The sequence below is a fragment of the Anolis carolinensis genome, chromosome 1, assembly GCF_035594765.1.
Source record: "Anolis carolinensis isolate JA03-04 chromosome 1, rAnoCar3.1.pri, whole genome shotgun sequence".
NCBI lineage: Eukaryota > Metazoa > Chordata > Lepidosauria > Squamata > Dactyloidae > Anolis > Anolis carolinensis.
Genome location: NC_085841.1, coordinates 309,238,947 through 309,263,164, shown reverse-complemented (window position 1 = coordinate 309,263,164; position 24,218 = coordinate 309,238,947). Strand labels below are relative to the sequence as shown.

Sequence of the window (24,218 nt, the reverse complement as noted above, 5' to 3'; positions counted from 1 at the left end):
GGTTGTGTGTATATATATATATATATATATATATATATATATATATATATATATATATTTCCATGAATCAATGTCAAAACCATGAAATTGTGACATTGCTTTAAAGAATTCAATTTGCTAATGTGGAACTATATAGATATTCAGCAAGAACAAAAGTAACAAATCTTGAAAGTTTTGTGGGATCTTATATAGGGCAATACCCAATGTTCACATTCTTCAATCAACTTACCTCTTGCAGGCTCCCACTTTCTTTTAAAATTGGACCTTGCAGCCCCAAAAGCATAATAAAATGTTTGCATTTCAGAAACGATTCCATAAAAAAGACAAGTTGTCACATTGGCGTTTTTCACCAAACGTCCATTATTCTGCTATCAAGTCTATTGGTTGACACGGTCTTCCATATTCATACATTCAGCCATCCAAGGGTTGAAAATATTTTTTAATCCAAAAACACAAACCTTGATTTTACCATTTTATATAAGGGACATCATTTTGCCATTGTATACAATGGGGCTTGAGTTTTCACAGATTTTGATATCCATTGAGGGTCTTGGAACCAAATCCGAGTGGATCCCAAGGGCCCACTATACATAGCAATGGTGTCTTATTAATCTTAATTAAAAAAGGTTGACGTACTTTTTGTGTCTAGCTGGGCACGGTACTTTTCAAATCCCTTGAGCCGAACCCGTTCTCCCAGTAACTGAAGAAACTCTTCAAAGGCAGGGCCTGCCGATTCATTATTATACATTTCCTCTTCTGTACTTTGTCCAGACTTGCAGTACATGATCCCCACTTTAAGTTGATAGCTTAGCTATAAACACAAACAGAAAGTAAATATTTGCAAACTCATCAGATTTTATAGCATCTATGCTGTATTAGAAGATCTAGAAATCTTTTAACTCTTTCCAAAAGTTCCCACTGTTTTCTTCTTTAACAAAGATAAAAATATAATGAATACACATGAAATTGAGTTACATCATGCATCAAAGCTGTATTTCAAATTGCCGCACTAAGTTTTTCAGCTACTACTTTCACTCTGACAAAGGATACAAAATATACAAATACAGTAGAGTCTCACTTATCCAATATTCTGGATTATCCAACACATTTTTGTAGTCAATGTTTTCAATACATTGTGATATTTTGGTGCTAAATTCGTAAATACAGTAATTACTACAAAGCACTACTGCGTATTGAACTACTTTTTCTGTCAATTTTGTTTTATAACATGATGTTTTGGTGCTTAATTTGTAAAATCATAACCTAATTTGATGTTTAATAGGCTTTTCCTTAATCCCTCCTTATTATCCAGCATATTCGCTTATCCAACATTCTGCCGGCCTGTTTATGTTGGATAAGTGAGACTACTGTAATTGAAATTTCTTATGCATGAACCAAACAGGCTCTTGTAGACTTAACAAAAAGCATGGAATCAATGAACATTAAAAGCAAACATTAAAAAGCAGAATTATTAATCAAAATAACACAGAAAGATGAAAACCAACAAATATTAAAATTATAAAATCTCTGTCAGTTATAGTATACAACTGAAATGTAACTCCTCAGTAAGACTCAGAACAGTTAAGTTAGCAACTAAAACAGGAACTGAAAAATATCTCAAAAACCCCAGCTCTGTAGAGACAAACTCCATATAGTGTTACCCTCAGGCAGGAATAACAACCACCGGAATTCAAGGACAGATAAAAAGATGACACAGGTATTTCTTAGACCAAGAGAAAGACATTTATCTGGGCTTACAGAGAAGCAAAAAATAAAATAAATCAGAATTCACATGCATGTGAGGTGCTTAGCCTACTTGAATAAGAGGGACAAATATGTGTCTTTCAGAACAATACTTTTATAATTTACTTTATTTCTACCAGATAGCATTATCTCATGACCTTTCTGTGCAATGAGATGCCTACATTTGTCTCTCTCTGACTACTCTGATTAGGAGGGGATGGCTTTGCTTGGTCTCATCATTTCCTGCTCTCTAAATAATATAGACATGTGGGCATTTCAGGTAGAAAGAAGCTACCAATCACGCCCTTCCCCCTATTTGAGCATATGAGAGGAAGGAGGCCAGAACTCTGAGCATTCCTTGCATAACTCTGCAATTTTTGCACAATGGTCCTTTGATTTAAAAAAAAGACATACCAAAAGTTTGATTTCGATCTCGAAAAGCACAGCTAGGAAATGTGTACCACACAGGTTGCACACAGCATGCCTACTGGAGTTTTTCCCCAGATTCCAATCCCACACATATTCCCCAGCTGGAAAAAAGATTAAATGCTGCTCCTGCATAATTTTCTAATGAGCGCTTCTGTAAAAAATGCAAAAGGATGTCTGGATGCTCTTGCTTTTGGGGGGCAGGCGAGATATGCATGCAGATATGTGGCTTTTGGAGAGGACTGGGCACAGAAATCAATCCACTTGTCCACGCCTGCTTTAATACCATATCAGACCAGCTTTGCCTTATGTTTTCCTATATTTTCCATTATTGTCTTTGGATATGAAAATCATTTCAAATTAAAATCATTTAAAAGTTTAGCCATAATGATGATTATAATTGACTGATGATGAGGCAGCAAAGCAATATTTTTGGCATCACAAGACTTATCAATATCAATATGATGCCATACACTGTATATTCTCGAATATACGCCGAGGCACCAAATTTTACCACAAAAACCTGGGAAAACTTATTAACTCGAGTAGAAGCCGAAGGTGGGAAATGCAGCAGCTACTGGTAAATTTCAAAACTAAAAATAGATACCAATAAAATTATATTACAGACTTCCTCCAGGAGGGTAATGTCGAAACTGTAATACATGTACTTTTTATTTGTACAATTTATAAAGGTGATAGACTAAGGTTAATATCCCCTCTACCCACTAATTGGCCAGGAAGAACCCTAAATCGGTACTGCAGTTATTTACTATCTGATCTTGACAAAAGGGTAACGGAGCAGGTGGCCAAATTTCTCTTTTCAGTGGCAAAAAGCCGTAAGTGCTTCATGAAAAATCTGTAAGTGTTGAGAGTGTAACAAAGAGTATCTAGGGGACGTTTTACTAATCGGTAATCAGTTTTTGTTTTAGATTATAAAGATAGCCAAATAAACAATAGAGAATGGAGATACTTGTTATAAGCCAAATGCAATGTCATAAATTACTCCAATGTTGTATTCCATCATTGAACTGTAACTTGATCCTAGCCAATGGTTTGTTGACCGAAATAAAGGCTACTGACTGACTGACTTCCCTCAGGAGGGGAAAGCCCCCAGCTGACAGGAGAAATGGGTCCGAGGCACTGCCCTTCAGAGCGTGCCTGGCAAGCAACTGAGGTGAAACTCAAGGAAAGCCGCCACTTGTTCTTTTCTCTCGGTTCTTCTGTATTCCTTCTCTCTGCCCGCTCACCTGCCAGCTCTTGCGTTTTTGCACGGCTCCGGCCGGAGGAAGGGAGGACGGATGGAAGAGCTGCAAAAGAGGCATGTGCTGGGAAGGGGAGGGGGCACACTTCGAAAGAAAAGCGTCTGACTGAATTAAGACAAAATTTTAAAAAGCAGGAAAGGCGAAAAGCGTCTCTTCACACTTTTAGGGTGGCTCATAGGGCTTCTGACAGACAGCGGCAGGCTGGTGAGCAGCTGGGTGCCCCCTCCCAGAGGGCAAGACTGAGGGAGCTTTCCTGCCTCTGGGGTGTATGTACACGCGTCTCATCTAAATGCCCTTGGCGGTCCCCGTCCCCCCTCCCCCAGTGCTGTATCATCTTCTTTCTTTCTCAGGTCTTTGTTGCTGTGTGTTTATGTTTTTTTATTCATGGTGGTCACTCATAGGTTTGGTAGGCGTTTTGTGGCCACCAAACGCCAAATGGTTTTGTTGTTTACTCGATCCTACAAAGAGCAGTACATTTATATATATATATATATATATATATATATATATATATATATAGAGAGAGAGAGAGAGAGAGAGAGAGAGAGAGAGAGAGAGAGAGAGAGAGAGAGAGAGAGAGAGATTGCAAGCAATGGCCTCCAGGCTCCACTGCCTTGCCTTGACCCCATTATAAGCCGAGGGAGGCTTTTTCAGGTCAAAAAAGGGGCTGAAAACTCAGCTTATGTTCAATACGGTAACCTGAATTCAATCATGACAGGTTTAGCACTTTCACATGATTGAAAATTGTGCAGCGTTGTACTGGTATACAGAGAGTTAAGGTGCTTGATTGCAGTGGGTTTTGGAAGAAACAAAACATGGCAGACAGTCATAAAAACAAATGATGCTTGTCGAATTAACAGAGGTCTGAACTGCAATCCAACTTCCCAGGCATTACTGATATTAAAGGATATTTTACAACTAAATGCAGTAGGGAATAATACGTAACTCATCGATTTGAAAGGCATGATTTAATCCTACATTACATTGCAGACACCACCCAAGAACTGGAGCAACCCTCAAGGGGGGAAACTGACTCATTAAACAAATGGAGCTCAGTCAGTGATAATTTTCTTCTTAGCAGACATTTTTATAAGCTTCAGTGATCAACAAATCCATTTCTTTATATCTTTGTAGCATCTAAGATAACAATCCTTTTGTTGAAATCATATACTGTGAAATTAAATATAACTAATTTCGGCACCCCCTTTGCTCGCAAAACATACTTCAGCTCTTCTTTCTGTGCCTTTTACTGCTGCAATATGCTACATCCTTAAAGAGGCTGACCCAACTAGTGTTTCCAGTTCCATCCATAAATAATGTTAAAGAAATACATATTTAGCAAAATTAACATTTATCACAACAATAGTTCCTGTTTGAATAACCACCAAGTTTTTTCAAGCATGGAGAGAAATATGAACTTTACAGGATGAAAGTCTTTTTTTCAACATGGTCTATTTTGCTTCTGTATAAACATAATACTTTGCTTCCATGTAGCATATTTTTAATATTTAAACTCTTCTTCCTAAATTCGCGTGTTTAAGCAACAAAATCTAATTTCCGAGATCTCAAACAAAATAGCTGCCTCACTTTGCAGTAACAATATTCCTTGAAAATCCATAAACAGAATAAACATAAAGTATTGTACACATGTTTGTTAATGTAATGATAATCCATAAAAGGAGTAATGTTTATTACACAGTGCTTACCCCTTGTTCATCTAATTTCATTAGCTGTTCTGTGACTTTAGGAGTGTTGAAGGCCAGCCTAAGGCAATGTATGTTTAGTTCAGGGACCACATGTTCAAGCACTTCTTTCAAAGGCAATCCTCTGGCTGTGCAATGCTTTGCAGTGGACGGTATTGCATCTTCTAAGACAGAACCTCTTAGTGTTGTAAGCTAAAAACAACAACAAACATATTCTAAAATATACACATAAATTGGGGAACAGGCTCAAGGTAACTGTAATTTCCTGTGCTTGGTTCTTGAAACTGAAGATAACCTTGTGTTATAAGACAAGCAAGAGAAGCTGATATCTAAATTAGTGAGCTGTACAGCCTTTTCTACATGATACTAAAGGAAATTACTGCATATTAGAGGAAATATTTTACTTCCTATAGATCCAGGAACCTCCCCTTTTGTTGTAAGTTATCTAAAATTATGGATGGATTTATGTGTTCCCTTCTGTATTTTCACAGTACTATGCAAAATGGTGCTGATTCACCTCTGCATCATAATTAAGACAGCACTATGGCAAGAACAATGCTATTCCCCAACACAATATTTAGCACAATTCAGCCTTCCATCTTTATATTAACATTTTGTCTTGCATTTTAAATAAATAAAAATGGAAGATATTTTTGTAAAGTCATAGCAAGAGAATTTAAAGATAACTTCACATGAGCCATGCAAACATATAATTAATTCAGACACATATTCTATTAATTGCACTATAGTTAAGAACAGTTTTACATTGTTTTAAAATATTAGAATAGGTACCTAGATCTAATGAAACTACAAAACAAAATACAGTATGTAGTTGCAAACAAAGAAATTGTATTAAATTCAGTGTATCGCCATCACACCACTTTCCCAAACCACTTCCTTAAGAGAGAGTTTAAAAATCTGTAGACTGTGAATTAAGATAGAAGACTGCATTCTCATAGAAAGTACAATTCCCTATAATATACTAAGCCTAATCTATTATGGCTGTAAGAGCTGAAAAGAGATTTGGAAGCTGACAGACATTTTTAAAAAGCTGTCTTTACAGCGAATGTTTCACTGAGATACAAAAATGCTTTTTTTAAAAGAGAAAAAGAAAAATTGTTTGCTTTTTTATTTAAGTGGCCTGTTGCTTTCAGGCATTGGATACTTTAACTGTGTCTATGAAGCTCCTTGGAGAACTTGAATCCAGACAGTATTTCAAATTTTGTGGAGTGATTTATTTTCAAATCTAAAGATAACAAAGATCTGAACATAACAAAGCTGGACACATTTCCAGCCACTGTTTATTTGCTTTTTAAATTGAGAGTTGGAAAGATGAAATGTGAAATCCTTTTCAAATGTATGGGCTTGCTTTTTGCAAGCTAGATAATCTTTTCAAAAAGATTGCTGGGATGGTTACTTCATGCTCCACATGCAGAGCAGTATGAAAAGTTGAGTGTGCTTTTTTTGGACGTGAGTAAGCAGAAAAATCAAAACCTGACTATATTGCAAGAACAATTCTACTAACAGAAAATTAACTTCTCTCCCCCCGCGCAGCTGGGGGTGGGAAGTGTTTTGCCTCCTCCCCCATGGAAGAGGACGCTACATTCTTCTCAGTAGAGGAATCTTGTAATACTTGAAGTTGCTCAAAGATCAGCAAGAACTGATTTACGAGATTAGAAATGATCTTTGCAATATTTGAGTCTAGTATTCGGTTAGCAAACATTATATCCTTACACAGCATTCAGTTAGCAAACATAATATCCTATTTGTATGCTAAACAGTGTTCAAGATGGATGTATGAAGCTGAAGTCTGAAATGGTCAGCAAAGTGTGATTTAGAGTGACTAAGGAAATTGCAGCATAAGAGCAAATGTCAAGTAGAATAGACGAAAAAGCAATGCATTCGGCAGGAGTGAAAGATACAGTTCCAAAAACCTAGGATAATGTGTACTGTTAACAGGGCCGGCCGGACATATTTTTTAATATAAAGCGGGGAGGGGAAATTGCGCCCCCCCGCCTCCCGCGCCCTGGCCCCGCCTCTCACGCAGCGTGAGAGGCGGGGCCAGGGCGTGGGGGGCGGGGCCAGGGTTGGCCCCGCCTCCCACGCAGCTCAGCTTGCCAGTCTGGCCTTTTCCCCTCTAAAACCCTCTAAAATCAGGACAGTAAATAAAGATCGCGATCGCGGCCTTTGCTGCAGTCTGGCCCCCTGGAAAAGGCCAGACTGGCAAGCTGAGCTGCGCGGGAGGCGGGGCCAACCCTGGCCCCGCCCCCCACGCAGCTCATCCTGGCCCCGCCTCTCACGCAGCGTGAGAGGCGGGGCCAGGGCGCGCAGGCCGGGAGGCGAGGCTCCGCCCAGACGGGGCCTTGCCTCCCTTCCAGCGCGCTCTGGCCTTTTCCAGGGGGCCAGACTGCAGCAAAGGTCCTTGCAGGCTGCGATCGCGATCTTTATTTACTGTCCTGATTTTAGAGGGTTTTTTTTAAATACTGGGGGCCAGATTCCCTTTCGGTGGCCTTTTAATTATCTGCCTTGATATTCTGGGTTATATGGCTGTGTGGAAAGACCCTCACTGCTCTTCCACACAGTTATATAACCCAGAATATCAAAGCAGAATAACCCACAATATCTGCTTTGAACTGGGTTATTTGAGTCCACACTGCCCTATATCCTAGTTCAATGTTTGGTGCTAAATTCGCAAATATAGTAATTCCTACATAACATTACCATGTATTGAACTGCCTTTTCTGTTGATTTGTTGTAAAACATGATGTTTTGGTGCTTAATTTGTAAAATCATAATGTAATTTGATGAAAGAATGCATTCTCCACAGCTGTTAAGCTGTGGATACTGGAACTGGTTCAAAGAGAGCCTCTGCAGTGCATGTAAGCATCGCCAGTCCTCAAAGCTGTTCCAAGTTTTGCAATGAAATCGGTCACACAGTGAAATCACTTCCCTTTATGCCGATTTCACCTCAGATTAAATGGTCACTGTAGATGTGTGGTCAAAGAAGCCATGGGTCTGGGTCTGTGAGACCTGAACAGGGTCTATAATAATACGAATGGTTTCTCATTCATAGGATTGCCATAAGTTGAAGGCAACCTCACAGCACTTAATTACTATGAAGATAGATTTAGAAAAATAAGATGTGTTATTGGATAGGTACAATTTCACAGATGAAACTTCTAAAATACTTATTTAAATGAAAAAGATATTCTTGTTGCTGTAACTATGGTATCTTGCTTTTCTCCCACATTTGGGACTCAAAGTAGCTTACAACTTTAAAATGAGATGCAATTAAATGTTGGAACTCAACCACATCCTGCACAAGTTTATAGTCCTCATCAAGGAAATAGATAGGCAGATGAGTTAGCTGGCAAGAAAAGCCCCACTCATTGTTCTCTTTGTCTGCCTATCTCTCTAGTCTCTCCTCCTACTTCTGTTTATTAGACTGATACTTGTAAGGGACATGCTTCTTTTTATTCAAAGTATCTGAGCACATGGAAAGCCCCTAAGTCCTCAGTTTTGTTCTTCTCCTGTGAGCATAGAGAGAGAAAGAAAAAGAAAGAAAGAAAGAAAGAAAGAAAGAAAGAAAGAAAGAAAGAAAGAAAGAAAGAAAGAAAGAAAGGATGTCTCCAGTAAGTTAGATAGTTAGCTAGCTTGGCCCTGATTTTCCTATATAGAAATTTAGTTCTTTCAATAGTCTTTTATAACTTCGAAAGCTTAAATCTGCTCCTGTATTGCTGAAGCTGATTCGTTCTACTGCTATGCTCTAGAACAGTGGGTTCTCAACCTGTGGGTCCCTAGATGTTTTGGCCTACAACTCCCAGAAATCCCAGCCAGTTTACCAGCTGCTAAGACTTCTGGGAGATGCAGGCCAAAACATCTAGGGACCCACAGGTTGAGAACCACTGCTGTAGAAGCTTCTGATCTACTAAACTGCTATTAATGCTGTTGTTGTTGATTTACTTTAAATGCTTTACCCTTTTTGAAATTACCCAACATTAAAAACATACAAAAAGTGAACATTAAAATAGAATTAAACTTTTTATAATAGTAAAACCATTCAGATTTTCAGTTAAAAATCAAAACAGCAATTAAAAGTTGAAAAATTATTTAAAACAGTTCAGTTTAAACAATGTTAAACACCTCCCCTGTTCATTCCCTACCCAGTGAAGTAATGGTTTTCCAGTTCCTACTATTTTATCTTTTTGGGTTGGTTCCTAGAGCTTTAAGGATCAGAATGTCCTGTTGCTGTGGAAACCTACTCTTCACTTCTCCAACCTACCTACTCTTACCAACTCCATCTTTCTGCTGTGTAACTGAACCAACATTTCAAAATGATTATTTAATACAGAAATTATTCTTCTAACAATTATTACAATTATATTTCAGCCAGGTGAGTCTTCATTAGGACAACAAGGAGCGGGCTATTTTGGGAAGAGAGTCCCAGGGCCTAGGGGCAGCCACTGAGAAGGCTCTTTCTCAAGTTCCCACCAATCTTGCTTGCACCATGACGGACAGTTGAAGGCCCACTCCTGATGACCTCAGAGCCCGGGCGACTCATACATCATGAGAGTTAAAAGAATGAATGGTAATAATGAGGGATGGTGTGAGGCATTTCTCTAGCCCAAGTTAAAGACATTTCTCTAGAGCAGGTCTGCATTACCTGTCGCCATTCAGGTGTTTTGGACTTCAGCTTCCAGAATTCCTGACCACTGGATAAGCTGGCTAGGGTTTCTGATAGTTGGAGTCCCAAACACCTGAAGGACCACAGGTTGTGCAAACCTGGTCTAAAGGTATATAGGGAATGTAGGTAGAGGCAATAAAACATAGCTAAACTCTATCAATGCAAGAACTTGAGATGAATATAAAAATTGTAAGAAAGGCTTTACACCATTACTTATTTTTGACAAAAGGTTTACCAGTAATGTGTCACAGAATTTTTTTTGCTTGTCATGGCCTAATTGAAAATGAGGAGATTTTTGGTCTTCCGTAAGGATTTTTCTATTTATTGATTGATCCAGCACCAATTATAAAAATTGAGATTTGCATACTTTCCCTAAGAGAAAACTGTAAAGAAAACCTTGTTCTAATCTTTGTTGTCAAAATGTCTTTGAGAAAAATGTCAGTGTCAAATTGCTTCACAGCTGAGCTCACAGTCTTCACAGTCATCAACAATTTGGATCAAAACTATAATCTCCATATTGTTTACTTTATTACTTGACATGAATTGAAGACGACTGACAATGGTTTATGGTTCGAGCAAAAAATGAATTATCTGAATTTTGAAATAGACTTCCATTTAATGTTAGCCTTCAATGTGAAATTCAAATACAGTGTTCCCTCAGTTATTGCTGGGGTTAGGTTCAAGGATCACCCGCAATAAGTGAAAATCCGCAAAGTAGAGACACTATATTTCCTTTAATATTTATACATTATTTTAGTAGTTATACACTATTTTAAGTCTTTATCAACCAATCGTGTTAATAAATCGCCTCCTTCCTCCCTTCCCTAGGCTGTAAATTGTAGTTTTTTATGATTTATAATAGTATTTTAGAGTTTATTAAAAAACCGCGAAACAGCAAATCCGCGAAAAGTGAACTGCAAAGTAGTGAGGGAACACTGTAGCTAGATTTATATCCACCCTCAATCCCACTGACTAAAGTTTTCCCTATCTGTAAAATGATGAGTAATAGCTCCATATGCCAGCTATTTCTCATTTTTATTCTCCCTACTCTTTTTTTTGTGTTCTTTTTCAATATGAGATAAATGGAAAACTATTCTGTGTAAAAATACAATCAAATCATTACAACCTTCCTTCCAACATGGAACTTTTAAATGAATAACAATACCAATCAAACTTATTTTAAAATCCAAGCAGCTAACGATTAGGACTAATGAATAAAAATGTTGGAAATGTGGAATAGTCATTAGCACAATTACGGAAATTATTTTTATGTTAACTCAATGGAGCCTTATAGGATATTGAAGAAATTGGGTACTATAAGGCAACAAGATACAAAAAACTTTTCTTTGTTCAAATAATATTTGTAGGCAGTATGTATAAAATATTTTGAATTTTTATTTTTATATTGGTTATAGATTGCTTACCTCACTAGTTCTGAAAATGATGCGGTAGTTGTACTGAGAGCCATTGTCTTTTATTTCTTCAGGTTTTTCCCTTCTAATACTCACAGCTACGGGACCAAGGTTTTCATCTGCCCCAAAGTAGTTCCAGTGTTCTTATATGTTAAGTAAGTAAAAAGAGTGGAAGAGAGACATATTTATACCAGATAAAGTCTTTAGAGTTAGTTCACATGAGGCATTTTTCTTTATGTAAGGAAATTCCAAACACCCATCATAGGAGGTTTGCAGACATAAATGTGACATGTGAAGAAGACTATCAGAGATACGGTTGGACAGAATTTCTAGAATTACTGGAAATACTGTAATGTCAGCTCCTGGCAGCTGTTAAACATGATTCACATATATCATTGCAAGGCCTCTATACAAAATCAAATTTGAGGTGTAATGTACATTATTCCAACCTACTTTTTACTTATTGACAAAACATTTTTTTCTAGCTTTTGAAATTGTCATTATAAAATATTGCCACGTAAAGCTGTATACTGCATAAAAGGTATAGCAGGCATGGCTGGCGGGGACGAGAGACAGGGCCTTCTCGATGGTGGCCCCTTGGCTGTGGAACTCCCTCCCCAGCGATGTAAGATCAGTCCCCTCTCGTTTGGCCTTCAGAAGGAAAGTGAAGACCTGGCTCTGGGATCAAGCTTTTGGATAACTACAGTACAAGAATGGATGTCTGAAATGTATAATGATCTTGGAATGGCTTTAGACTATGATTTTTTTGGTTGGCGTGATTTTTAACTGTTGTAATGTTTACATTTTTATGTCTAAATTTTTAAATATTTAATATTTTAAGCTTTGATTTTATATGTGTTTTGGGGCATCAAATTGTGCCATGTGTAAGAGCCTTGAGTCCCCTCTGGGGTGAGAAAGGCAGGGTATAAATGGGGCAAATAAATAAATATGTTCACAATATTCTCATCAGAGCAGTTGAAAATAAAAAATGAAAACTGTTCTAAAATGCATATGTATAACACTTAAAAACTGTGTATGTGTATACACACACACATACACATAATATTCAAGATTCTTTCCTAAAACCCATTTTTTTTCATATGGTTGCACTCTAGTTAACAGATCAAACCATGGCTAGCAAAATATGAACAAGCATATCCTATCATATAAAAATGTTGTATGTTTCCATTACTTTCCAAATATTTTAAATTACCCACAGCATGTTTCTGTAATCTTTTCCTTTTGGCATGCTCTGTTGCCCATACAAGTTACAAAGCTTTGTGTAAGGAAAAAAGTTGAGTACCTCTTATGCAAAATGCTTGGGACCAGAACTATTTTAGATTTTTTTCAGATTATGAATTACCAATATAATGAGATATTTAGAAGACAGGACCTAAGTTTAAACATACATGCATAGTCTGAAGGTAATTTTATACAATGCTTTTAATAATGTTGTGCTTGAAATAAGGTTTGTGTACACTGAACCATCAGAAAGCAAAAGTGACACTATCTCAGCCATTTGGACAATTTCAGATTTTGGAGTATTTTGGATTTCCAAATTCCTGGTAAAGGATGCTCAGCCTGTATATGCTATTAAAAATCTTTTGTATATGTATTAATGAAAAGGGAATAATTTTGCAACAGAACAATATTTTCAGAATCTTCAGTTTACAGCAAAGAACAGTTGTTTTAATTAATAAATGCCCACTCACCTTTTTGATAAAAGAATTTTCGAAAATAATATGCACCAAGATCCACATGTTCAACAATGTATCTTTTCACTCTGTCCAAGTGTAACATCAGATTTTCCTTCGGTATTTCAAGTACAGCGACCCCAGCATTTGTGCAATGAGAGCTAAGAGTAGACTCAAAAGAGGCACTTTCACAGCCACTGAAGGATCCCGAGTTAGATTTGGTGAGGCTGATCTTTCTTTCTCCTTCTCCACCAATTTCATTACGAAAATAAGGACAACTCAGCACAAGATCATTACTTTTATCATCTCCCTGGTCCATATTGAGACTTCCTTTGGAATTCAGATCTTCTGTGCTGCCCATTGGGGAATTAAAACTTGCAGAATGGGATAATGGTCCAGAAGCTAAGGATGCAACTGCAGCAGCAGAAGCTCCAGTTGTTGTATTCCTTCGTTTAATAACATTGTGCCTGTTAACCGCCACCTCATTTAAATCAAATAATATACTTTGTACATCATAATGGGCAAAACACTTTGGGCAGATCCAAGGCTTGATGCTATCTTCTGATCTGCCATCCTCAAGGTCTGAAGATTTCCCGAGTTCCCCTTCAGCTTTGGCATTACGGAGCTTTCGAAAAATGGAAGAATCTCCAGTTTCTGATTTTGAACGCCTTTTCAGTGGTTTTTCCCTTTCTTTAAATAATCGGAGGTTCTCCCTCTGAGTAATAGGTCCATCAATCACATCCAAGGAAAACCCCGAACCCTTACTTCCACTCGCTATAAGGATTTCACTAAATTTGCTGCTGCCTAGGATCCTCTGGTCAGATTTTTCATCTTTATAATCTTTTAATAGGTCAAAAAAGCTGTCACCCGAAGTACCCTGCTTATCTATTGATGAGGTACTGCCATATTCTCTGTGCAGTGATGGTCCAGATTTATAACTGGGTGAGATACATTCATCAAAGCTATCAATGTCAAGCTCACTTAAGGTTATGTCACTATTACTACGCTGTCTTATTCTACGAAGAGCTTTCCTAGGAGAACTGTGGTAACCATCAGGTGTAAGAAACCTAGAATCTAGGTTATCAGATTGTCTTGTTTTGTTTTTAAGTGTGTTCTGGATACTTTTCAACATGGCAGAGTCACTGGCATTCAAATTAATGGAACTTCCCTGACTCCCAGGACTACTTTTTGAAGACATGCTATCAAGGCAGCTTGATGTATCCATATCTTGACTTGATCTATTATTTTCTTTGATGTTTTCCTTCCTTGGAGGCCAGTCAGCAATCCTTGCTCTAACTCCCATTTTAGGAACTCCAGGAGTAGAAGTAAGATGATGAGACCCTTCACTGCGTGTAGGGCCTACTGGAGCCATCACTGAAGATCCCAAACTACCATTCTGTGACCTAAAGCGTCTCATGTAAAAGTCATCTGAGTGAACTTTAGGAGTTCCATCTGATACTCCTGTGGCAACAGCCCTTTCAGTCTGGGACCGCTTCAAGCTGGTCATTATTGGAAAACGTATTTATCCTTAGTAAGCTCCAAAAGAAAACACAGTCATCTCTGCCTTTAAAATTTATAACACACTTCTGGAGAAGGTTCTCCAGAAAATACAAAGGTTGCATGAGATCCCAGTTGTGATCATTTAATGTAGTAGCAAATGGTCTACTGATGCACTTTGTCTAAGAACTAGTTTTGTTCAATCAATTCTGACTTCTTAGAAGTCTCAGTCCATCCATTTTAACAAGGCCATTTTTCCACACATGCCCAGAAAGAGGTCGATACTTTCAGTACACTGAAATAAAGACAAAGACGGAACAATCAATTAATGCAATGCACATAGTGATATAAAGCCCCCCCCCCCCCCCAAATTCCACCCAAAATGAAAACCAGAACATGTATACACATAGTAACTACTTTCTCTGGAGGTTTCTTCAGGTTCACATAGTGCGCATCTGTGTCTTCCTTTCACACCCTCTCCTTTTTTTGCATTTGTTTTTTACTGCTGCAATGCCATTCTGTCACAGAGGTTGTCCAACCCTAAGGACAACAGACTTCTTGGAGGACAACGAGCTACAGAGGGAAACATCATGAAAGTCCAATTCGATATACAAAGCTTTTCTAACAGGGAACTGCAATTACAAATCAAGCTATTCGGCATCCTAAATTACCGTATATCGAAGATAAGCCGAGTTTTTCAGCCCTTATTTATGAGCTGAAAAAGCCTCCCCTGGCTTATAATCGGGTCAAGGCCAGCAACAGAGTCTGCAGGCTATTGCTTGCAATATGTGATATATTTCTTTCTTCTACCTTATCTTAATCAAGGGAATGTTTTGATAAGAGAAAGACACCCTTGCAAGTCAGGAAGAAGAAAAATATATATTCATTAATCTTATGAAAGCATTTTCCCCTGAAATATTTATTAAACTCTCCTACAGATATATAGGCATTAACCCCTTGTAAGCTTTTGCCATCTCTATGTACCTTTATATGTGTATCTATCTATATGCATTAATTTTATATATGAATTCCCCCTCATATGTTTGCAGGTTTTTGCAAATCTTTTATACATATAGATCCATGTACCTGTGTATCTGTAGCCATACATACACATTATTTTTATATATGAATTTACCCTCATATGTTTGCAAGTCTCTGCAAATATCTATATAAAGAGAGATGTCTGGATAGATATGAATATATTCTTAACTACCTATATATAGGGCTTGCAAATATTAAAGGGGGGAAATGAATACACAAATATATATAGACATGTCTAGATAGATATGAATATATATATATATATATATATATATACACACACACACACACACACACACACACACACACGGCTTGCAAATATTGTAGGGGAAATGCACACACACACAGGAGATTTGCAAATGTTTCAGGGGGAAATGCATATGTGAAATTAGTATCTATAATTATAGATCTATATCTAGCTCTGCATTGTTTATATAAGCATTGAATGTTTGCCTGTTATTACCGTGTTTCCCCGAAAATATTGTGTCTTATATTAATTTTTGCTCCCAAAGATGCACTAGGTCTTATTTTCGGGGGGGTGTCTTATTTTTCCATGAAGAAGAATTCACATTTATTGTTGAACAAAAAATGAACATTTATTATATACTGTACAGTAGTTGTCATCACAAACCAGCATAACCAGACAAATTGTGAATCCTATCAAGAATTTCTTGTTACTACCAATATTTCCATGTACAACACTCTGCGATACGTACATTTACCAATCCTGCATGCTCTGGTGTTCTGTTTGATGGGCATGTTTCCAAACGAAAACTTTGCTAGGTCTTACTTTTGGGGGAGGCCTTATATTTAGCAATTCAGCAAAACCTCTACTAGGTCTTATTTTCTGGGGATGTCTTATTTTAGGGGAAACAGGAAGCCAGCCTGAGTCCCCATGGGGAGATAGGGTGGGATCAAATGAAATAATAATAATAATAATAATAATAATAATAATAATAATAATAATAATGTTATTGTTGATACCCATATTGTTTTTGTTGACCCTACTTTTCCACTTATAGAGCTAGTTTATTGTTTTTCTTTGAAATATGGTAGATATTCAAAAACATTTAACCTACTGATGCCTCAATTAATGAAATTTTATTGGCATCTATTTTTATTTTGAAATTTACCCATAGCTGCTGCATTTACCACCCTCGGCGTATACTTGAGTCAATAAGTTATCCCAGTTTTCTGTGGTAAAATTAGGTGCCTCGGCTTATATTCGGGTCGGCTTATACTCGAGTTATTTTTCCTGTACTTATTTATTACTACTATCACTTCTATTGGTATTATAAAATTATTTTTACTGAAAATGCACAAAGCACATATAATAAAATCAACCAAAATAAATGTTGCAACAAGTCTAATAGAACAAAAGAAATATATCAAAAGTCTGTAGCAGAGCTAAAGCACTGTCTGCAAATATTTTCTGATGGTCAATCTATACATTGTGTTAAATATATGAAGCCATTTTTGAAAGGCAAATATCTGATATTGAAGGAGCAAGATTTGGATCATTATGTGAAGGGATTTAATCCTTTCCCTAGCACAGTTCAAATGAAAATCCCCTCAACTGATAAAAGCGGTCTGGAAAGAAAAGATGCTACAAAGGTAGCCTCCCCTGCGTAGAAAGTTCCAAGCTGTGCTGGTTTTGAGAACACATTGCTACCAATTTCATCTAGAAAATCGGTGCCAAGTCTAGGTTCTCTGGGGTCTTTGGAAAAAATGGGCTCGGTTTGAATGTGTGAAGACCGAATAATTATTAGGATTGGCAGGAATGGAATCAGTTCAGGTAGAAATGGGAGTCAAAATGACCCGATCTATCAATAACATTGGTAGAGTAACTGCACCCAGTTTCTTTTGCTCTGCCATCTGATATAGAGGCTATATTTCAGGTGACAATGAGACATGAAGAGATCAAATGGGGCTGATCTCTCAGCAAAACCAATGATATGGCTCTGCCTTTCATCTCAGCTGTGATGGGAGTCACCAACCATATATTGTAGCTCCTTCATCTTTGCTATGCCCAAGCAGACAGCAACAACAGGTTTAACCAGAGGCCCTGCTATTCATGGCTACTGTAATTCAGCTGGAAGATTTCCAAATTATGCAAAACATAAATATATACCATTTATTTGGCTAACATCCATAAATATATGAATATCCAAGCAGGTATTGTTTAGAATAAACTGTCATGGCTTTTCTCCCTCTAGTAGCTTGATTCCAGGGAAAATAAGAGAGAAATTTTGAATGTGTGACTGAGTTTTTCATAGAATCATAGAATCATAGAATAGTAGAGTTGGAAGAGACCTCATGGGCCATCCAGTCCAACCCCCTGCCAAGAAGCAGGAAATCGCATTTTCTTATCTGCCTCTCATTACAGCATATTCTGAAAAAAGCTTGCTTAAGTCAAGAGACCTTACAGAACAACATGTGATGCGACACAAGGCCTTCAGAAAGCATAAAAACAGATATTCTCCTTCTTTATTGATGGAAACAATCTCTCTTTCTAAACTCAACCTTGTATATTAATATCTCAGATACTAAAATGCTTAAAATCTGAAGAATAAAATGCAGATCAATGTATCTGAAGCATTTTGACATCTTTTAAGCCAGAGGTTCCACAAAAACGCAAAGAAAAAAATCTACAAAATGTATGAATGTCCTGTGATTTCACTTCCTATGTGAATTAACATTTTCTACTCTCTGGCATATTACTATACAAAAAGTATTTGTAAAATCTGTAAAAAGATTATTTCCACACCACACTTGCCTGAACGAATTAGAAAGTGTTATATTGTCCTTTCGAGGGCCTTAACAACAACACCTCCACAAATGCACCCTGGCAAGGAAGAAACAAAAGCAAGGGAATGTCAGCACAAAAGCCTGGATTGTCATGTACACCCTTTAATACAAAGAAGAGGATCCTATTCATAGACTGAACCAATTACACAAAATGTGACATTTAAATGCTTGCCAAGTCTGTGCATGCAAGGATGCTGCTGAACCAGCACCATGTTCACAGAGCAGTATTGTATACCAGTCAAGGCTTCTGACAGAGGGAAACTAGCACTTTCTACAGTTTCTTGTCTGAACTAACAAGAGCTTGCTCCCACAGTAATTAAACATCTAACTGGCTACAATCAGCAAATGTTAATGAAGCATCACAGAATTATGTATGGAGAATATGCCTGGCTGAGAACAATAAACTGGAGTACTGCGGATCCCATTTGCCTAACCAAATAAACTTACCTTTACTTATTTTTGTAAGTACAATAAAATACATCACAGACTTGTTACAATATTCACACCCTGTCCTTCAAATGTTCTATTACCCACTTTAATAGCTCAGGTTATATTTAAGGAACTGTGATACCTCAGGCACCTTTGCCCCCTGACCCTGTGACTATTGCTGACCAGGACGAAGACAACTTTGGTTTTCTTCCAAGTCAGCAAGATTCAACTCCTTTCCAGATGCCTTCTATTGACATTGCTAAGCCAGCACCAATTAAGGATGCCCTTGAAACAGTGCCGGCTCTCCCAGATTCTCCAGACGGGTTAGCGTTTGAGCGCAGGGCCTTTTTGAAAACAGCAAGATCGCAGAGACAAAGCTTGAGGAGAAGCGCCAGATTAGCGGAGCGTGGTGACTATGGCTAAGCTTAGTTCTCTTAGAAAGAATTAGAGAGTCAGGCACCTGGCGCAGTGACTATGGCAAGCTCAGTTCTCTTGGGAAGAATTGGGGAGTCAGGCACCTGGTTTGGGGGAGCTTATGAACTGCAATAAAAGTATTGCGCTGGGAACTTTCCTTTGTGGTGTCAACTTTACTTCTTACTGAGAAGCATCATCGTCTCTAGCTCTTGATATCCAAGCGGCCTGAAGGTGAGCTTACTCTTGAGTAGACCGGGCACCAGTCTACCTCCTTGCCCAAGTTTGGACTGCCTTTCAGCTCCTGCACATCCCGTTCATGCCTTGCCCTGAAATCCTGCTTTTGGACAACTACTCCAGAGAACTCTTCTTTGCTACTTTGCTCCTTTTCCCCACTCAATACTCAAGCCGAGTTTGAGTGTGTTTCGGTTTCTGGACTTTGGACTTTAATACTGGACATAAGACTTTCATTTATTGGACTAATTTTGATCTTTCCTGAAAGGTCAATTGCTTATTCAACTTTGCTGCTTATTTCCTTTTGGAACTTTATTTGCTTTAATAATGATATTATATTTTTATTGGCCTCTGTGTTGGTTTTCAGTGCTCTCGCTGCCTAGGGGTGTAACAGGAACTGAGGAGCCTTATCACCAAAGTGAAAGAAGAAAGTGCAAAAGCTGGGTTGCAGTTAAACGTCAAGAAAACCAAGATCATGGCAACTACACCTATTGATAACTGGCAAATAGAGGGAGAAAACGTGGAGGCAGTGACAGACTTTATATTTCTAGGTTTTTGTTTTTGTTTTCGTGTCAAGAGCAACCGGAGTTGCTTCTGGAGTGAGAGAATTGGCCGTCTGCAAGGACGTTGCCCAGGGGATGCCCAGATGTTTTGATGTTTTTACCATCCTTGTGGGAGGCTTCTCTCATGTCCCCGCATGGAGCTGGAGCTGATAGAGGGAGCTCATCCTCACTCTCTCCAGGTGGGATTCGAACCTGGCAGCTTTCAGGTCAGCAACCCAACCTTTAAGTCACTTAGTCCACTACGCCATCTGGGGGCTCCATATTTCTAGGTGTGAAGATCACTGCAGATGCAGACTGCAGCCAGGAAATCAGAAGACGTTTACTTCTAAGGAGGAGAGCAATGGCCAACCTTGACAAAATAGTGAAGAGCCGAGACATCACACTGGTAACGAAGGTCCGCATAGTCAAAGCAATGGTATTCCCCATAGTAACCTATGGATGCGAGAGCTGGACCATAAGGAAGGCGGAGCGAAGGAAGATAGATGCTTTTGAAATTTGGTCCTGGAGGAAAATCCTGAGAGTGCCTTGGACCACAAGAAGATCCAACCAGTCCATCCTCCAGGAAATAATGCCCAGCTGCTCACTGGAGGGAAGGAGATTAGAGGCAAAGCTGAAGTATTTTGGCCACATCATAAGGAGACAGGAAAGCTTGGAAAAGATCACGATGCTGGGGAAAATGGAAGGAAAAAGGAAGAGAGGCCGACCAAGGGCAAGATGGATGGACGGTATCCTTGAAGTGACTGGGTTGACCTTGAAGGAACTGGGGGCGGTGACGGCCGACAGGGAGTTCTGGCGTGGACTGGTCCATGCGGTCACGAAGAGTCGGAGATGACTAAACGACTGAGCAGCAGCAGCAGCCATGTCTTATCTACTTTGCCAACATAATATTTAGATCATTAGCGAAATCAACAATTCAAAATAATCCATGTTTTAACATGCCTTTCTTTCATAATTGAGATTCAGTTTAAAGTAATGGGCAAGAAACTTCAAAAAATTATACTGTTAATTCCACAAAAGTTATTGTTTTCTACTATACAATTAAGATTATTAAAACACAACTCAACTCATCATTAAAGACAACAAACAGACAAAATGTACATAGTTTTAAAAAAATCAAACTGTCACTCCTGGCAATAAAAATATGTGACTCTGAAAGGTGTGTGTGTGTGGGCATGACTTCCTTAGAAAATCTAGCATTTCAAAATGGTTCTTTAAATAATCATGAAATCATAGAGTTAGAAGAAGAGACCAGGCAACCAGTTCAACCCCCTGTCATGCAGGAAAAGCACAATCAAAACACCCCTGACAGATGGTCATCTAGTCTCTGTTTAAAAGCCTCCAAGGAAGAAGCTTCTTCCACTATACTCCAAGGCAAACAGTTCCATTGTGGAACAGCTCTTACAGTCAGGAAATTCTTCCTAATGATAAGGTGGAATCTGCTTTCCTATAATTTGAGCCCATTGCTCCAAGTTCTGTTTGTGTTTAATTCTGTTTCAATGTTTGCATATTTGTGTATTTTAAGTTGTATACTAATACCTTTATGTTAAGCCACTTTGAGTCCCCTTTGGGAGAGATAAAGCAGAATAACAACAACAACAACAACAACAACAACAACAACAACAACAGTCTCCAGGGCAGCAGAAAACAAGCCTGCTTTCTCTTCCTTATGACATCCTTTCACATATTTATATATGGCTAACATGTCTCCTCTCAAGTTTCTCTTCACCAGGCTATATATCCCCAGCTCATTAAGCCACTCCTCTGAGAGCATGGTCTCCAGACCTTTGATCATTTAAATTGCCCTACTCTTGACATCTTCCAGCTTGTCAATATCTCTCCTAAACTGTGTTGAACACAGTATTCACCAAAGTATTCCAGGTGATGCCTGAACAACACAGAGTTTCTTTATAGAGCATGGAGAGGGATTCTGGGAATTATAATCCAATAAAGCAAATTTTCCAAGCTCTGAATAATGTAGTTTCTCAGAATGCCTTGTAAGTCCATGAAGCTACCAATCTCAAAATTTCTGAACTTTGGAAACTGTACACAACTGAGTTGGTTGAGGGTTTGAATCTATATATATAAAAGAGTGATGGCATCAGGGCAGCGGACAAAACAAAAAAAAACTACAGGCCCCCCCAACCTCAAAATTTGACGACACAACCCATCATCCACGCCTCTAGGTTGATACAACAAAAAGAAAAGAAAAATAAAGTCCTAATTAGAGGGAGAGGAATAATTGTTTTTATCCAATTGCTGCCAGTTAGAAGGCTAAGCTCCGCCCTAAGCTTTAGCTTTTACCTTAACTACCACCAATTCCTCAATACTTTATTTCCCATACCACCATACTTCGCCACAGCAACGCGTGGCCGGGCACAGCTAGTATTATATACAATCACTTGATTGAGGACATAATTAGCCAATGCTCCCAAAATGAACAAAACAAACTATGCCTGGAAGGACATTCACGACTACTACTCACTTTGAAATTCTATGTAACAGATAAAGCAAGGTGACCCCCCTTATCCAACTTTAGGAATCAAGATGGATGACCTATCACTCAAAAGGACAAGCCAGTCACTTCAAGGATACCATCCATCCATCTTGCCTTTGGTCAGCCCATCTTCCTTTTTCCTTCAATTTTCCCCAAAACTCAAAGTTAGACTTCTGCAATTTGCTTTACATTGGGCTACATCGGTACCAAATTCAGAAACTTCAATTAGTTCAAAACACGGCAGCCAAACCAGTTACAGGAACATCTATGAGTTCCCCCATACTAAAATCACTCAACTGGCTGCCAATTAGTTTTTGGGCAAAGTACAAAGTGTTGATTTTAACCTTTAAAGCCCTACTTGGTTTGGGTCCAGGTTACCTACAGGATTGCCTCTTCCCATACAATTCATCCTGGACAATTCCTCCAGCCTGCCAGAACCCACTGGCAACTAGTCTTGTGAATTTGTACAGAATCACTATCAGTTCCTGTTGGTTTCAATAGTAAGGCCCCATTTTCATGCACCACCTGCCAGGGCCTACATCCGAGCGCACTGAGCACCAAAGAAGAGGAGATTAACTACCAGGGCCTACATCTGAGCTCACTGAGCACCGAAGAACAGGCGCTCGACTGCCAGGGCCTACATCCGAGCACGCTGAGCAGTGAAGAATAGGTGCCTGACATTCAGCTGTAAGCCCTGCCAGGGCCTACAGCCGAGTATGCCAAGCTCCAAAAATCTGCTGACCAAACGGTTACCATTCCCACTTTCCTTTCGTTTCACTGATATTTCCGTACCCGGGGGGGGGGGGGGTACTGTTTTGTGCATTCCGAATTAACAAAACAGCACAAATTAAATGGATGAGACAGTAACCAGGCCCTTGACTACTGGCAACCATCACTTCCACCTGACCCCCTAGGGTTCTACAGAAAAGACTCTTGATGTAACTATAAATCTATCACCAAAGTTTGCTTTGGGCAGAATTTGGAATTGCTTCTAATTAGATGGAATCTCTGATACTGCATTTTTTTTCTTTAACAAGGAAGTATATGCAATGCTGTGTGGCTGCCAATGGATAGCTTTCCTCAGAATGTTCTCCTTTAATCATTCATTATGGTCAGTAAAGAAAAATATTCACATATGTTCAAGTCAGCATTTTTGCTTTTTCGCACAATTACATAAGCAATTTGATTTAAATGCAAAAGAATCACAAGCTTATTACCATATGTAGGCGTATGCCTGTTCCTCTCCATCAAGCTGCTTTAATCAGCATTCCCCACTATTTTTACTGCAGTTTCTTATGTAAACCTACTTGGGTAACAGTCCTGAAAAATCCAAATTTAACTCTCTCTTTGGGAGAAAAAAAGCTTCTTTTATGCTCACTTTGCAATACATGCCTTAGTCATTAACAACTTTAAAAAAAAAACCCCAAAACCTTACATACATTGGAAAATGCAAAGACATATGGCTATTGTAAACAAATGGATGGAACTCAAGCCCTTATAACTTTTGAATAAATTAAATGGGGAAAATAATTCAATTCATATTTCTCTAATAATATGAAAATCTTAGCCACGTAGCAGAGCTGATACTTTGATTCAGTTGCATAGGAATCAATCATAATGATTGTTTACATTTACGTAAAGTATTATAGAATGGTCATTATTTTATTGCTAAGAAGTCAAGATAAAAGGATGGATCTCATTACAGATTGATTGATTTAATCAAAGATGCTACAGCCTTTAGTTTGGAAGAACTGAGCATGCAGCTGATGACCAGGAATTTTGGCAGTTTCGCTTTCATAAGGATGCCATAAGTCTAA

At 38.4% G+C, this 24,218-nt stretch overlaps 1 protein-coding gene across 5 annotated transcripts in view; it reads right to left on the bottom strand.

The window, feature by feature from the left end:
• sipa1l1 (signal induced proliferation associated 1 like 1) overlaps nucleotides 1-24,218 on the bottom strand; it is a 197,508-nt gene that overhangs the window by 65,422 nt on the left and 107,868 nt on the right. For 4 of the 5 annotated variants that reach the window (XM_008103800.3, XM_016991867.2, XM_003214519.4 and 1 more), the window contains 4 exons: nucleotides 12,943-14,716; nucleotides 11,243-11,373; nucleotides 5,138-5,326; nucleotides 637-811 (listed from right to left, as the gene is read on the bottom strand). In XM_008103800.3, coding sequence (XP_008102007.2) covers nucleotides 637-811; nucleotides 5,138-5,326; nucleotides 11,243-11,373; nucleotides 12,943-14,431 — 1,984 coding nt within the window. In that variant the 5' untranslated portion in view covers nucleotides 14,432-14,716. Of the gene's footprint in view, nucleotides 1-636; nucleotides 812-5,137; nucleotides 5,327-11,242; nucleotides 11,374-12,942; nucleotides 14,717-14,825; nucleotides 14,963-24,218 lie in introns of those variants that run through there. The other variant, XM_016991846.2, reaches the window with a different exon arrangement.